General features: G+C 46.5%; 1 protein-coding gene across 1 annotated transcript in view; it reads right to left on the reverse strand.

Moving 5' to 3' along the window:
- Positions 1-2,465: 2,465 nt before the first annotated feature.
- The window catches only part of LOC119376792 (transmembrane protein 117-like), a 50,414-nt gene continuing 36,942 nt past the window's right edge, over positions 2,466-15,937 (reverse strand). The window contains 3 exon segments of the mRNA XM_049411484.1: positions 2,466-2,486; positions 3,038-3,195; positions 11,886-12,012. Of these exon segments, the coding sequence (XP_049267441.1) occupies positions 2,466-2,486; positions 3,038-3,195; positions 11,886-12,012 (306 nt within the window).

Consider the following 15,937-nt stretch of genomic DNA (forward strand, 5'->3'; position numbering starts at 1 on the left):
TGAGGAAAATTTTGGTGAGTCTGAGTCTGAGTGAGCCCTAAGGGCAAGATATATTCCATGAGTGAGTCTGAGTCCAGATTTTTTGCCGACGTTGAGTAAACATATAAGCATAGTGAACGAGTAAACAGCAGTTGTACTACATATCGGAAAAAACACGCCTATAAGCTTGTTTTTCACCTGGGGTTTCTTCTTTACAAGATGTGTCTGTAGCTGGCTTTGCCCATTATGTACATGATTTCCTTGTCAGTTGGACCAGGAGGCTATGGCAGAAAAAAAACAAACAAGAATATTCCTGATACCGGTTTCTTTATCACACTAAACCGAAAGTACGTTATGTGAAACATTTGTAGCGCTAAATGTGTATTAAAAATAACTGACAACGCCGAGACCTTGCTTCTCAAATGCGACTGCAGCAAAGTATGGCTCGTACGTTTTCTGCACCGATACATGGGCTAGTTACGAAGACAGATGCAAGGCATTAGTGATGTGTTTGTCCCCTTTTATTGGTTTGAGTTACCAGGCGATAAACTTCTGGAATGCACTTCTATTGACTCAGCAACTCGCTCCCACATGAAGCCACGTTGCAAAGAATGCTTGTTTTCTCGGCAGAAGAGTATGACACGTTGAAAAATTTAATATTGCACGCACGAAGTCATTGTTAAAAAACAGAAGCAATGGATTTTACTCACCAGTCCGTACAACGACGGGCTTGAAACGAGTGCTCGTCCAGTGAACGCTTCAGCGGGCCTTTTGTTCTCCTGAAGTGAGCTGAATGCACTTTGTGAAAGCATTTTAACGAGTCAAAACAAACAGAACGAAAGCTAGTGTGTCGGCCGGCAGTGGCTCGAAATATTTACAGTGAAACAAAACAGCGCGAGACTCATCCGAACGCACCGCGAACCGTTGCCTGCCATTGCGTCGCCTCTGCCGCTGTATATTTTGAACAGACGATAATGATGTCGATAGGCTGCTGACATTCACGAGTCAGCTGGAGCAAAACGATTACAAAAGATTGCGGTACCTGGCAAGGCCAATCGGTATAAACAGTTTGTTTTATTTAAGTGTAGCATTATACAAAGTAGTATTTTGAATTGAAATTGGGCCCCGACGAGGGCGCCCCTACATGTGAGTGCAATAGCGCGGATGGCGGCCCCTATTGAGTCCTAAGGCAGGAGTCAGTAGACCCACTCTCGGTGCTTGAAGCCAGAAGGCGCCGCGGTTGATTTTTTCGCCTTCTGTAGCAGTTTCTAGAACGTGAGAGTATCCGGGCCCTGGGCACATTGTATTGGTCTCTCTCTCTAGTATCAACATCGTCAGTTTTGTATTGAAAAGCTGGTGCTACATTCAGGTGAATCTTTATTTTGAACTCACAAACACCGGGTGCACATTAGATTCGAGTAAATACGGTATTTTTTGCTCAGACTGTACAAGAGAGGCGTCGTACAAGGCGGTGTCGCTGTGAAATTCTGTCACATGATCGAGGTTTTTGGTACGTTGTTTCTACGGGAGTTTGCCGGGACCAAACCGATTCGTCGTAAAATTCGGGTCTTCCTATAACCGGTGGACATCCCATAACCGGGGGACATATAATCGAGGTTCCACTGTCTGTAGTAGTTGGGCAGATAATGAAGAGAAGTTTTCGTGATAGCATACCCCAAACATGGCAAATCCCAGCAAAGAAGGCAGGAAGGCCAGCCCCTTGACTGATAGTGGGTATCCCAGGTAGCGCGAGTTCATGAGGATGTCCTCCTCCGCCAGGCTGCGATTGGTGGCTGGATTCAACTGGTTCAGCCTGTACTCCAGGGTCCACAGAGTCCGGTTGCCTGCAGCACGGGAGGACTCTGTGACTGCACGCACCTCAGCTGCTACAGTAGAATGATGCACCATTATTAGGTATCTTTACACTCAAGTCGCCAATTGTTATGCAAAAAAACGGCAGGAAGTCAAAGATGGAAGCTTGCGAGGAAAAAATCCGCAAACAGGGGGCAGTGGGTGCTCGAGCCGACGTTTTGACAAGTGGACTTGTCTTCTTCAAGGCTGGAACTGAATCCAGCCTTGAAGACAAGTCCACTTGTCGAAACATCGTCTCGAGCACCCACTGCCCCCTGTTTACGGATTTTTTCAATTGTTATGCAGTCGTCTTTGATGATGATGATGATATGTGGTGTGTAATAAATTCATGCCAAAGCACACCAAAACTGGTAATGAGTTTTCAATAATAATAATATCTGGGGTTTAACGTCCCAAAACCACAATATGATTATGAGAGATGTCGTAGTGGAGGGCTCCGGAAAGTTCAACCACCTGGGCTTCTTTAACGTGCACCTAAATCTAAGTACACGGACCTCAAACATTTTCGCCTCCATTGGGTAATGAGTTTTCAATGGTGCAGTGAATTGTAATGGACCATGTGACATGGTTGTACAAAGGTCTGATCACTGTATACCATTTAAAATGTACAAGAGCTAAAAAATTACACCATCTCCCTAAAGGGAACCATGTGGGGATGTGAAGCAGCGCATGGGTCGACTTAAAGTTCCGTTCATCACGGGCACCTTGCCCGATGTTATCGCATCCTTGCAAGTGGAGAACACCATGAATTCACTGTGGTTGCTGTTGCTGTTACTCGTCCCAAACTCTTGTTGGAGCACGCCACACGGGTTCATTGCACGTCTGCAGAATCTCGTTCCCCGATGCCATCACGTGATTGCTGAGAGAGTGTAAGGGGAAGAGGCCACAGCGTCTTACCCAGGCCCTTACACAGGCCCGAACGCGCTAGTGCGTGCCAGCGCATTCTGACTAGGATACAATGCGTTGGTTCATCGCGCGTCTGTAGAATCTCGTTCCCCGACGCCATCGAATGCTTGCTGAGAGAGTGTCAAGGGGAGAGGCCAGGGCGTCTTACCGTGCCAGCACACGATTCCCGAGTGGATGGTCACCAATGGAAGGACAGACAGAGCCCCAAGCAAAAGCTGCTTCGCATCTAAAATATTGCTATGACTAGGCTATAAATATGGAAGCAACGAGGTTCACTCACCTGTAGAGCTAATGTGGCATAGTTGACCACGGTGCGCACCTTGTTGTCGAAACCAGTGTATTGGCCATAGTCCTCTGGCTGGTAGAAGATCTGGTTTTTCCACATGTTAAGGTCCAGTAGCATCACCACCACAATGATGCCATAGTTGAACCACTTGCCTGAAACACAGTTGTCAACCACAGTTGACTCTGAATAGTTATTTCAAACAAAAGTGACTGCTCAATAAAAGCGGTTATGTGGGGCTGCAACTTTTTGAGTCCCAATTCCAGTGCATCTGCCAACAAACATGCACCCTTCAGTGACGTAGCCGAGGGTAGTGTTTTTGGGGGGTTCCGACGCTCCCGAAACAACAAAAGGTTTCAGGGGGCGGGCTAACGAAAAAAAGTGGCAGTTTTCAATGGGACAGGGGTTTAGGGAGGTTCATCTTACAGAAGTGCAGGGTTTAGGATTCAGTATGCAATTACTGGTGAACAGTCGAATTAAATGAGAAACATACGCGGAACATAAATACAGTTAACGTCCGATTTTTCGGACTTCGTGGGACAGCGAAATCATCTCTGAAAAGTTGGGCAGTCGAACAAAACGAATTCATGCTTTTTTTATTCCACTCAAGCAGTCTAATCGCCACAGCCGCGTCCGAAATAGCTTTGTCTCTCAGTACACTTTGTGGGGTTTCGGGCTGCGGCTGGCCCAGAAACCCCTCAGGGACGAGACCAAGACAGACCAGCAACCATCTTTACTCCGCCGAGCATGGGCCACAGATGCCCGTTGCCAGCGGCTGCTGACCGCGAGCTGCGAGTGCACACGTGAACATCTCTTCTCTTTATGAGTGCCTCGCAGCCGCCGAGCATTCCCATACTGCCCCCTCTCCTCCAGTGAAATAGGGGAGAAGGACACGGCGGCCATCACCCTTGGCCACAGCGAACCGCACGTGGCACACAACAACGTCCCAGCACCATCAGTCAACATATGGGACCTGCCAGGTGGCGTAACTGATGCCTCGTGCCCCCAAGTGTCCCGGGCGCCACTTGGGAGGGGGCGCCGAGCCGAGTTCGCCCGACATGCGCTCGGGGAATTCCTGAGGACAAACGGGGCGCTAGCGCCTCGTGCCTCGTGGTAAGGTCGCCCCTACAGGTTCAAAACCAACGGGGCATGCCCCCACACTATTCCTACACCCCCTTCCTTGCCTTCTTCCCCTGGTACCACCCGTGAGGCTAGACTCCTTTGACTAGTTAAATGGGGCTCCTTTCCTTGAACAAACGAAAAAATCTTCTGGAAGCCTGTGGCAATTTGTCGGCGCTTTGTCTGCATAAGCAGCACTGCCTTTTTTTGTCTGGTCCAGCGTATCTTCTGTCTTGGAATTGTTTTCGAGGAGGTGAAGGCTTGCGCTGCATTCTGTAGCCCTTGCATGAGCACGTCTCTGCGCCACGATTTCGGAATGCCTCTCCTTCTCTCCCTTCTTTTTTTCTCATATCCAAGCCCATGAAAAGCAATAAGACAAAAAGGTCGGTGTAAGCCTATTTCCACATAAGCATTATTTTAACCATAAACGTACCTATCCAGGGTCGTAGACAAAAGCTTTTTTAAGTGCGAATGCACTTTATAAGCGACCCTGTGTCCGCCGTCCCATAGCAACGGCGCGAGCAGAGGAGAGGAGCGTCTGTAGCAACGGCGCAGCGACGTCACGCCCCACGTGACTGCGCGCGCTCCGCCCTCCGCTCCGTGGCTGCGCGCGCCCCGCGCATTGACTGTGGTGATTCAGGCCGGCGGCGAGACGCCGAACGAAAGCGTGCGAAGCGAGCCGAGTACCCCGAAGCCGATCTGGCGCGGGGACGCGCGATGCGCGAGCGAGCACGGGCCCTCGAATTCGATTGGCCGGACGCGCGCTTCAAGCGAGACTTCCTGGACCGCAGCTTCGGATATAGCTGCGCGGTGTGCGATCGACTGTGGTTCGACAACAACCTGAGCCCCATCTCGGGCGTGCGCAACGCCGCCAACAAGTTGAACGCGTTGCGGGTTCTTTGGAACGAGTTCGGAAGACAGATCATCATCATCAGTGAAAGTGCTTTGCACTTAAAAACGGCCAGACCTCCGTGGGTCGGCTGGCGCGTGCTCTCTCGCTGCCGTCTCCTTCGCTCGGCTCTGCAGTTTAGTCGTGCGCGCCGCCTCATAACATCAGCCCGTGCTTCGCACTTCCTCATACTCCCCTTCGGGGAAATGCGGGTTTTTTTTTTCTAGGGTTCTGACTTCCCTTTATGTGTGATCTGGCATGTTTTTGAATGTGTGTGCATATATACATATACAAAAATGTAATAATATCGGAGCAGTGGGAGGTTGAACCTCCCAAACCTCCTTCTAGCTTCGCCACGGAACTTATCACTTGAAATGTTCGTTTTCTTCTGGTTTGGCCAAAACCACCTTGGTTCTTCCACACGTAATAAGTGTACGTGAAAATCGAAAAGGGAAGCGCTGCCCACGGTCTTGTTGCTTTAAGGGACACTGAGAGAAACAATGAATTCGTTTAGATTGATAAATTGTGCTCGGAGAACTCTTGTGTAGTTTACTTCACCACCATAGGTTTATTATTAGAGGAGAAAACCAAGTTCAAAGTTTCATTTTTAAATTTCACGCCGAACTTTGTAATTCGTAAAAAATTCAAAGAGCGTTTAACGTATTTTGGCGCCACTGGCTCGACGAAATTTCCCCAAACTTGTTATGTCAAGTCTCTGCCCCCCTCAGAGGACAATGTACTTCGATTTAACCGATTAGAAACTATGTAAGCCCAAGCAGGCGCCGTCAAAAATATGTGACGTCACGGCAAATGGTGTGGGAATTCCAAGGTGGCGTCGCACCTGTATTTTGTTTTTTCGTGTTTTCTCGCTTATTAAGCGTCTTCTCGCAGCAAGCATGGTGTTTTTGGTATCGTGGAAGACTACTCTACTAATGCGAGAAAAATTATTGTGCTCTTTAGTGTCCCTTTAAGGGTTTCGATTGAGAAGCTCTTTACCAACTCATCCGACATGTCAGCCTCCAAGCTTAAGGCGAGCTTTCATGGGCAGATGTCGGTACAAAATGATGAAATGACAAAAAAAAACTAAGTATGGGCTTTTCTGCAAGGTTTCTATCTTGTCTTTTTCAAATCAGAAATTCGTTCCCAGACTGCTTTCTTCCATCAAATTGCGTCACCCCTCCTCATTTTCTCTGTGTATTCCCCACGACGTTTTCCCCGATCAGCGTATGTAGGATGGGGTTGACTATGAGGAATGACATCCCTGAAGTAATTTTGAGAAGACTTCAAGGTGTGGGCGTCTTCACGTGAAGAGGGAGGTGCCACGTGTGAACTCACTGTTGCTCACCAGATTAACACTTTCGTTTCTAGTCTGCATACAAAATCGCCTTCTCGGAAGCGCTTGCTGCAAACACGTGCGCAGGACTTGGGCTCATTGCCTCTTTCTAAGCTAGCTTTATCAGCCATGCGTCGTGATGTTTGTTATCCTTGAAGTAAAACCGTAAATGTGAACCCTGCTCTTTTGGGCAGGGTTCCATTTGGTGCCTTAAAAGTCTGTTGCCAGACTCAGGGGTCAATGTTGCCAGACTGCCACCAAATTTGGTGGATACATTTGCTCCTGTGGTTCTAGCTTTTTCGTAAGGTTTCTGTGTCATCCGCTGTGCATTTCGAAAGTGCCTGTGCGACATCGGCCGTTTTAATGAGCGGCATGAACGGACCCCGCATGTTGCAGAAGTCGGGACGCGTTCTTTGCTGTATGCACCGTACAATTAAGATATCGGACTAGATTGTGTCGCAGAAGTAAGGAATCCACGCGCAACGATGCGTTTGAGTCCACGCGCAAGGAAAACTGAATGGCGTTGCAGAAGTCCGGACACATGTGTGCCATGCTGCAATACATCGGACTCGTGTCCCCGAAGTACGGAATATCTCCGTAGCTGTGCGTGCCGTGTCGACCATGCCCAACGACACTCGCACGATCGCATCGCTCGACAGCCGATTAACCGATCCCACCGATCACGGAGGCAGTGCAAAGCGATGCTGTCACATTTTTTGTACCACTCATGTTGATGCCGCCGACGCGGGACACTGACGGTCAATTTTCGCGTTTGACAATGCATCTAAGGCTTCCGCCTTAATAACATGGTAACGGTCACCTATATAAGAGGTTAAAAGGACTTAAGAGGAATAAACCACGACGTCGACCTTGTCTTCACAGCATACATAAAGCTTTCACTAGCAAGGGCTCACAGAGCCCTTGCTAGTGAAACGTACCAAGAAAACGTACCAAGAAAACAGTGTGCGATTAGTACTATTATCCAACAAACATTTCAATTTAAATAATCGCAGGAGTGCGCTTAACTGGGCTGGTTGGTACATGATTAAGAAGAGAGCAAACAGCGCTAAACACGGAACGGAGACATCAGCGCTTGTGTTTGTCGTTCTTCTTCTCCGTCCCGTGTTTAGCACTGTTTGCTCTCTTCTTAATATAATCGAATGTAACGTTAAAGTAACGACACTTTGCAATGTTCGAAGTGTAACTGGAACGCATTCGTTTCACATTAAAGGAACTTGTAACGGGAACTCATTCCAAAATTAGGAAGGAATGAGGAACGAGCTTTTGATCCTCTTTTAAAGGAACGTGTACAACACTGACCTTAGAACTAATGTAGTGCACCTTATCTTTTCAGTCTTGAATCTACCTGGATTTAGTGATCATTCCTTGCTGCATTCTGATGTTCAAATTCCTGTCCGTAACTACCTAAACCGAGTTAAACGCATCAGAGGCTTCAACGCCGTTAACGGTGAAGTAGCTCTTTTCCTGTACAAAGTTTTCACGGCATTCTGTTCCACTCACTGGGCATTGTTTATAAGGATGCATCTTGCTGTGCCACTCAGGTTTTTGGGATGTGACAGGGTTAATAATCCTTTAAAAAGAGTCTGCAATAAGCATTTATTTCACTCTACAAGGTTGATTAATTTCATGCAACGATGAGGATCCTACTTTCTCGTGGCTGCCGAGTACAAAGAGCTGCATTAAAGATGCCAAGGACTCGTCCTTTAACCACACTTTGCCTGCTATGCTGATCAACAATCCTAAACAATTTTGGAAAAAGAAAGACACTACCACAATACTTACAACTTCTGCAACTACCCTGTTTTTCATGCTCCTCCCATGGACCTATTTGACGTATCAGGCATTCGGAGCATTATAGAAATCTTAGTTTCGTCTTCCTGTGGTGCCAAAAACATTAATTACAAAGTCTACAAGGTTCTATAACCCTTACTGAACTGCTTGAAAACAGGTCGCATTCCCAATGATTGGAATGTTGGGAGCGTGGTTCCTCTGCATAAGATTGCCATGACAACCCTAACTACTAGTACTGCTATAGCATGGAGCATGTCATACACTCCCTAGCAGAATCAAATTCCTTCTTTGTCACCCAGCACGGTTTCCACCTTCATTTCATCCTTCATCGTGGGGTTCTTGCAAAGCGTCGCATGAACTTCTCTTTCTTAAATTGCGTAATCTTAACATAGACCCTAATGTACTAGCATAGTTGATCGGCCCTCCTCACAATTCGTAACAGTGAACAACTTTGATTTGCATCCTTTGCTTGTCCACTCTGGCGTGGCTAAGGTGTCTCTTCTTGGGCCCCTCCTCTTTCTCATCCACATAAACATTTCTTCTTCAAATAATCTCTTGCTCATGAACATGTTATTTACTGTGAAATTAATGACACCAATGATGGCTTATACCTTCAGTCTCACACTAACAAGATTCTAAATTGGTGGAATATTTAGAACATGAAACTAAAAATAATAAGTGAAAGAATATGCGAATTTCTCATCATTCAAATGAACTTTCTACTTGCCATAGTAACAATGTTTCGCTTGTTATCCTACGAGTTCATATAGTTCATACTTCCTCTAACCTATCCTGAAAAACTTCCATTAATTCTGTCACAAATACTGCCAACCGTGTGCTTGGGTATCCTCGCAGGAATTTCTCTCGTTCATCCAGTTCACCAAAATTATTCCTCTATAAAACACTGGCACTCTTGAAATTAGAATACTCTGCATCTATCTGCAGCTCTGGCACTGGTTCACTCATTACTGATTTCGAAGCTGTGCAACACCGTGCCTGCCATTTCGTACTTTCTATCACTGAACAAGTAGCGTAACTACTATGAAATTAGGTTTATCCGCTCCTCTTTCTCTCATCGCAGGTCAGTAGCTTCATTATGTCATTTTCATAAATTTTACTAGAACAGATATATTTGCTTAAAATGTACTTGTGGGCTAGTTGGTTGGTCATATTCACGATAAACGGCAGCGCACACCGGGTTAAGACAGATACACGAAACACAAAAAAAAGGATGACACATGCGCTGAACTTCAACTCTGTTTTGTGTATCTGTGTTAACCCGGTGTGCGCTGCCGTTTATCGTGAACAGATATATGAAAGAAAAATTACTAACAAGACCATCATACATGTCAGCATGCACTGATTACCATAATAAAGTTGGGATTCCATCTTGTCACACAAAATGTTTCACAACTCATTCACACCCAGAACTTGCGTCAGCTGAAATCACCTTTCCCTGACATCACTTTTTCAACAAATAACGTCATATTTCGTAAAATCGTTTTTTCTTCTCGTCTATATGCCTATTATTGTGCAACTTCTTCTCCCTTTTCTAATGCAGTCCCACTGCAATTCTATAAAACTGCCTTGCTGTGTGTTTGCAACCATGTATTGTCATGTACTTTTCTTGTTTTGTCCTGTAGTTTATGTCGTATTGTTTATGTATCCCCACGCCCCCCTGTAATGCCCTCAGGCCCTAAGGACACAATGAATTAAATAAATAAAAAATATTAGAGCGATGGTGTATATGGCTAGGCAAAACCAAAATTTGTCCGTCCGATGTGCCCAAAAACTCCTCGCACGTTTGTGTCACAGAAAGTGCGCAAGCCCCACTACTCAACACTGGTCCACTAAAAATGAAGAACAGAATACACGGGTGGAAAACACCACCTAATTTTCTGGACAGACGTAGCCAGTAATTGAGAAAGACTTTAATGAACCCTCGGGATATTAGCCCTTTGCAGTCATGTGTCGAGGTCACACTGACATGCTAAATTATCGGCTGCGGTCACACGTCAGGAGGCTCCAGACATGCACGCTTGCTCGCATCCTCTGTCCATTTCAGTGCCATCTCGAGGCACTGTTTTAGATGCGAAGCATTTTGGCGGAGTTCAATTCGGTGGTGGTGTGCGGCGTGACCACCCTTACTGCGCATGTGCAAACCCTTTCCACACACCTCCTCTCCCCCTCACCTCTCCACTACCCCTCCCCCTCTCCTGCGGAACGCCACAATGAGCGCCACTGCATGAGCGTCCCCTCCCCTTCTCTCTCCTCTCCTATGCTCCCCCCCCCCCCTCACTCACCTGTCGACCGCATTCCCCGCTCGCCCTGTGAGAATTAACGGCCAGGCTAGACGGAAGACACGACACGCGTAGCGTTCCTCTTCGCATTCCACAACGCGAGGTCGGTAGCATGCCCAACGAACGCCAACGGAATGCGATCGTGCAAGTGCTCCGGCTTCGAATCGCCTCATGGTCCCCTTTAGTGGGAGATGGTGTAATTTTTTCAATTACAAATTGCAGTTTTTGTCGTCTTTAGTTGACGGCAGCACTTTTTCAAACAGATTTGAGATTTTCACATGCAACTGTTAGCACATATTGCTGACCAGATGGTGATGTCTTCTGCACGTACATTGTATAGACAGGACTCACGCAAGCTTAGTGATGCAGATGATAATTTCAGTGCCGAGGAGGACTCCACTTGAGCACCACACTTCATATACAAGAATGTGAGTGGCAACAAGTACTGCACTGACAGAAGGGCAACCATCTTCTGCAGCTACACACGCAATGCAAATCCTCACCTCAACCTTGGCGACTGCTTCGAGTGTTAGCATACTATTCTCAAGTACGGCTGACAGGTCAGGTTGTAGATAACTAATTCTCAAATAAATCTCCTCCCATGCATTTTTTGTACCCGAGCGTTTTTTCCCCAAACACACAGAAAGGCTTCTGACTGGAACAACCACCAAAGGGTTGCCGCTTCTGCCTCACTGGTTAACCATCTGTACCAAGTGCTTGGGCGTGGGTTTCTTCTGTTCTTTCACCCATGCTCAGCATGATTAGCAATAAAAAGAAACACGAGAAGGGCTCAGAGATGGGCACGTGGAAAGGCCACACATGCTTGCCATGCAGTGCAGTGCTCATACAGTGGCCGTGCCGCAGCTGTTTTCCCTGGACTTGGCTGATAGTTACATAAAAACATTGATCACTGTGTAAAATCTGACATGCCCTCGGCATGCACAACACGATTGGAAAGGAGATAAATGGGAAATGGCAAAATCCAAGTCCTGGTGAACTTACGAGCACAACGTAACTCTCAGCTGAGTGCATTTAGCAGCACAGTGCTAATTAATGTGATGAAAATGAAGCTTACTGTGCCTAACCAGTTTGGGAACCATTAAAAATTCTTATTTCTACAAATCAGAACAGAAATGGAGTGATGTAGAGGGCGTTGAACCCAAATGCATACCGAACCTATATGTCTTTAGGTTCGACACATCCCGCTTGTAAGCTTTCAGTGCACCATGAAACTGCAGGCCCAAGTAATCATTACAATCAATTGTGAGCATTTCGTGCCGTGCACTAGTTACTTTCCAGCCGGATACATGGCTAAAGGGGTGCAACGTTAAAATAAAAAATGTGGCCCGAACAGAATATGGCACAAACCCGTTTGATCAGCAATGCACTTACCGCTAATGTGGAAGACAATCTCGGGCAAGTGGACATACTTCTGGAACATGTGGTACTTGAAGGAGGCCGCATGCAAACCAGGCAGTTTGATGTTCAGGTCGCACACAAAGTGCGGAAAGTCCCAGTCCTGCACAGTCACAACAGCAGTGGTTGACCACTTCAACTGTGGCGATTGATTCTACAGCAGTGTCACGTGCTTGTGACTGTGAAGAAGGCAGAAGTCAGACACTTAAAAATGAAACTCTTTATTTGCCAAACTTGTGCCCAGAAAATCAAGTAAGACTCGCTGCGCAAGAACGCAACACTCACAATACAACGATAGTGGCGAGTACAGTCATCGCAAAGTCATGACGGCAAGCGCATACAAGACAAGAGGCAGAAGAAAGCACAGGCGCTTTCTCTTGCCTTGTTTGCGCAGGCCATCATGTTCCAACTAGCCCAATTTGCTACATTGCTTCAGGTCATAGCAAAGATTCCAGCGTTATTGCTGGAAGCCGCATTAATTCCAGAATAAACTCGACTACTCATGTTGTGTGCACAATTTAACAAGAAGAGTCTAAACTAATTAGAAAGGTTGCCAGACATTCCAATGCAGCTAGCACCAAGCAATGGTTACACATGTATCCGGCCGGTCACATGATAATAGAAAAGGAAGCGTGCATGGCAATGCCCCCCTCTGAAAAAGCATTGTCCGAATATTTAAAAAAGAACATTGAAGCGAAAAAGTGCATGCGAAAAGAAAGAGTAACACTAAAGCAAGCAAAACTAGAGTTCTCGGGTTCATTAACCCTCTGAGGGTCAAAGACGTACATACACGTCATCCGCTAACAGCCACAAGACGGTCAGACGTACATGTTTGTCGCCATTCATGTATGTTTAAAACATGCGCACTTTTCGATTATTTCTCTTGCTTGGCATGTGCTGCCACACTGCAGGAATACGTTGAATTTTTTTATTGTGCCGATGTCTCTCCGTTTTTTTTATGCTTTACTACAGCGCTGCGCGGCTAGTTTCGGTTTCGTTCTGCGGCCGGTTCCCGCTTGTTGCACATGCAAAACTGAGGGCTTTCTGGTTTATAATCTTTCAAAAGGTGACCGATTTGTTACTCTTTTGTTTATTGCTCCCCACAGGGGCGTAGCCAGGGAGGGGGGGGGTTGAGGCCACATACAAATGCACACACGAACATACATAAAGTATGGTTGAAGCCCCCCCCCCCCCCTGAAAAAATTTCTGGCTATGCCCCTGGCTCCTCGGTACGCGATTGCACCTGTTTCCGTGCAGGCACTGACTGACACAAATTATGCCACTGTGGTTGCATTTCCTGTTTCGGTACTCGCAAAAACTGCTTCCGTCTCGTTGGCAATAAGACGAATGATTATTATAGGTTTCGGACTTGTTTTTGCTTTCCGGACGCACTCACAACTACACAGTTTTCTTCAGTGCACTCACCCGCACAGTTTGCTTGTGCAATGGAAGTGCGCGCTGGCTTCTCTGCCGCAAGTGCATGTAGCGGCTATTCCTCCGAATTGCCGTCTGACTGCTCAATCAGAATCTGATTCAGTAAGTGTCAGCCGTCATACGAGGAGTTACTTATGAGTTCAGACTGAAATGTTGATGAACGAGTGACATCTCAAAAGCGTGCGTGGTGAGACGATGCTGAGTGGATCAAAGGTGGCTTTTCTTCCCTTGTGTTTCCATTTAAAGCCACTTTATGCACTTATTTTTGTACGTCTGTGAACTACACAGACGTTTGCTTTAACGGACAATTTTTTAACAGTCATATGGTGTTTTTAGAATTTATCTTGCTGTCATTCACTAATAAACCATGTGTACGTAACAACACAAATGACTTTTTGTCACTTTACGGTCACCCAAAAATATTTTAGACAATTTTTTTTTTAATTAACTCTTTCATGCACAGAATTTAATTTTTGGCAAGAAACAGAGTTTCATGCTAAAAATGGTGAATTCTGTTTGATAAAATGATTTTCTCACAAGCAAAAAAAGAATTGGCACGTTTAGTTCAAAAGATATGAGGCGGTCACTGAGGTGACCACCTTGCAGTAAGGGTCTACCGGTCAGCTTCGGTGGAAGGCTGCAAAACAGTGCTTTTTTCCCTGCAGGAGCACGAGGACATTGTATATACCACACATCCATCTCAATCTTGAAGGCTCATTGAAGTATTTCGCAAAACTTCTCCTCTAAGCACCAAAAAAAAACAATATACCAGCTTCTAAGACCCTTCATGCACGGTGGTCCCTCTAGGTGACCACCAACTTCAGCGACACAGTGCTCTGTGCTGACTGAGTACAGCTCTTCAATTCTGGATTTGAGAGCTTTAGAAACGTGCCATACAAAATCTGACACAAGGGGCTGGTATGCTTCAAGAGAAAAAATATGAAAAAAAGGCGGTTACCTGGGGTGACCACTGTGCCGGAAAGAGTTCAATAGATTCGTCTGAAGGATTTATTTCAGCAATAAAAAATACACACTGAGGGGATGCATCTTGCGGGAGAAAATCAACCCTTTAACACGCATAAAATGGCTTAATGTGGACGACATGGACGACTTCCACTTGTGCGTGGCACCGCTGAGAGTTAGTAATGCTGTCTGGTACAATTTTATAGCCCATAGCGCTGCACGTTGATGTACCTTGTATGGCCCAAAGTATCGTCAAACAAGCTTCTTGCTAAGTCTGTGCCAAATACTGCCATCCAGACCCAAACAGGTTTGCTGGGCTGGTATTCTATGAAGCATCGTCAACACTTGTAACGATGCCCACGGTTGTCTGCTGATTCTTGATGTATAGACGGGCAAGTTGTCTGGCTTCTTCGACATGCTAAAGGTAGACTACAACGTGTAGATTGCCCTCATCACTGAGGGTCAGCAGCATGGCATTAAGTGTCGATGCTGGACCCCTTCGGTAAACCAGCTTGACAGTGCTATGTGTGTGTTTCTTCCACGGCTGTGTTGTAAGCAAAAGTCACATACAGAAGGATGGCATCCCAAATCTTGTGTTAGACACTGATGTACTTTGTCAGCATGTCGGTGAGAATTTTATTTAGACACTTGGGAGGCGGCTGTCCAGTGAGGAATTGTCTGGCTGCATTCGCTAGCACTAGGTCAGCCATGAACGCCGTACCTCTGTTGGTCATCTGGAGCGCCTTGACGCAGCAGGATACTCTCGACGAAGAATTTCAGTGCCTTTTGGCAGGGCTTTCATTTTGGTGTAGCAAGTCGGGTAGTTTGTGACCACAATGATCCATTTATTCCCTGACATCCAAGTTGGAAATGGACCCAGTAAGTCTATTCCGATCTGCTGGAACGGTTGGCAGACCGTTGTAGGAACCTGGCTGGACATGGCGGTGTCTTGAGTCACCGGCAGTCTCGGTATATCTTTATGTAATGAGAAACATCGGTAGTAAGGCACAGCCAGTAATACTTGTATCCTCGCTAGCTTGCGCAAAAAATCGAGGTGTCCAGCCGTCAGGTCGTCATGCAAGCCTGTAGAATCTCTGGCCATACTGCTAAAGCCACCGCAAGAGGGTAGTTGGCTCAGACTGGCAAAAAGTTCTTCTCTATGAGAACGCTGTTTTGGAAGCAAAACTATGCCAGTCCTCGCTTAAATACCTTAGGGACAACGGTGGTCCTGCCTTCCAAGTATTCTACCGGCTCCTCAGTTCTGGGTTGGTTTGTTGCTGTTCAGTGAAGTCGTCTGCGCTCACAGTTCTGAGAAAGCTGTCTTCATCTTGCTCACTTCAAGGTAGCAGGTGAATAGGACAGCCACTCGGCATCAGAGTACTTGTCCGGACCGATACACCACAGTGATGTCGAATTCCTTGAGTCTGATACTCCAGCATGCGAGGTGGCCTGAAGGTCCTTTAAGTATGCCATGGTGGTTGCTTATGGTGACCTCCCGTAGAGGTAGGGATGAAACTTTGATGTAGCCCAAATGATGGCAAGGCACTCTTTTTTCCATCGTGGAATAATCGCTTCTGCCTTCGAGAGTGACCGACCTGCATAAGCAATGACTCTTTCTAGTCCTCCCGTCC

The sequence above is a fragment of the Rhipicephalus sanguineus genome, unplaced genomic scaffold (genome assembly GCF_013339695.2).
Source record: "Rhipicephalus sanguineus isolate Rsan-2018 unplaced genomic scaffold, BIME_Rsan_1.4 Seq225, whole genome shotgun sequence".
Classification (NCBI taxonomy): Eukaryota; Metazoa; Arthropoda; class Arachnida; order Ixodida; family Ixodidae; genus Rhipicephalus; species Rhipicephalus sanguineus.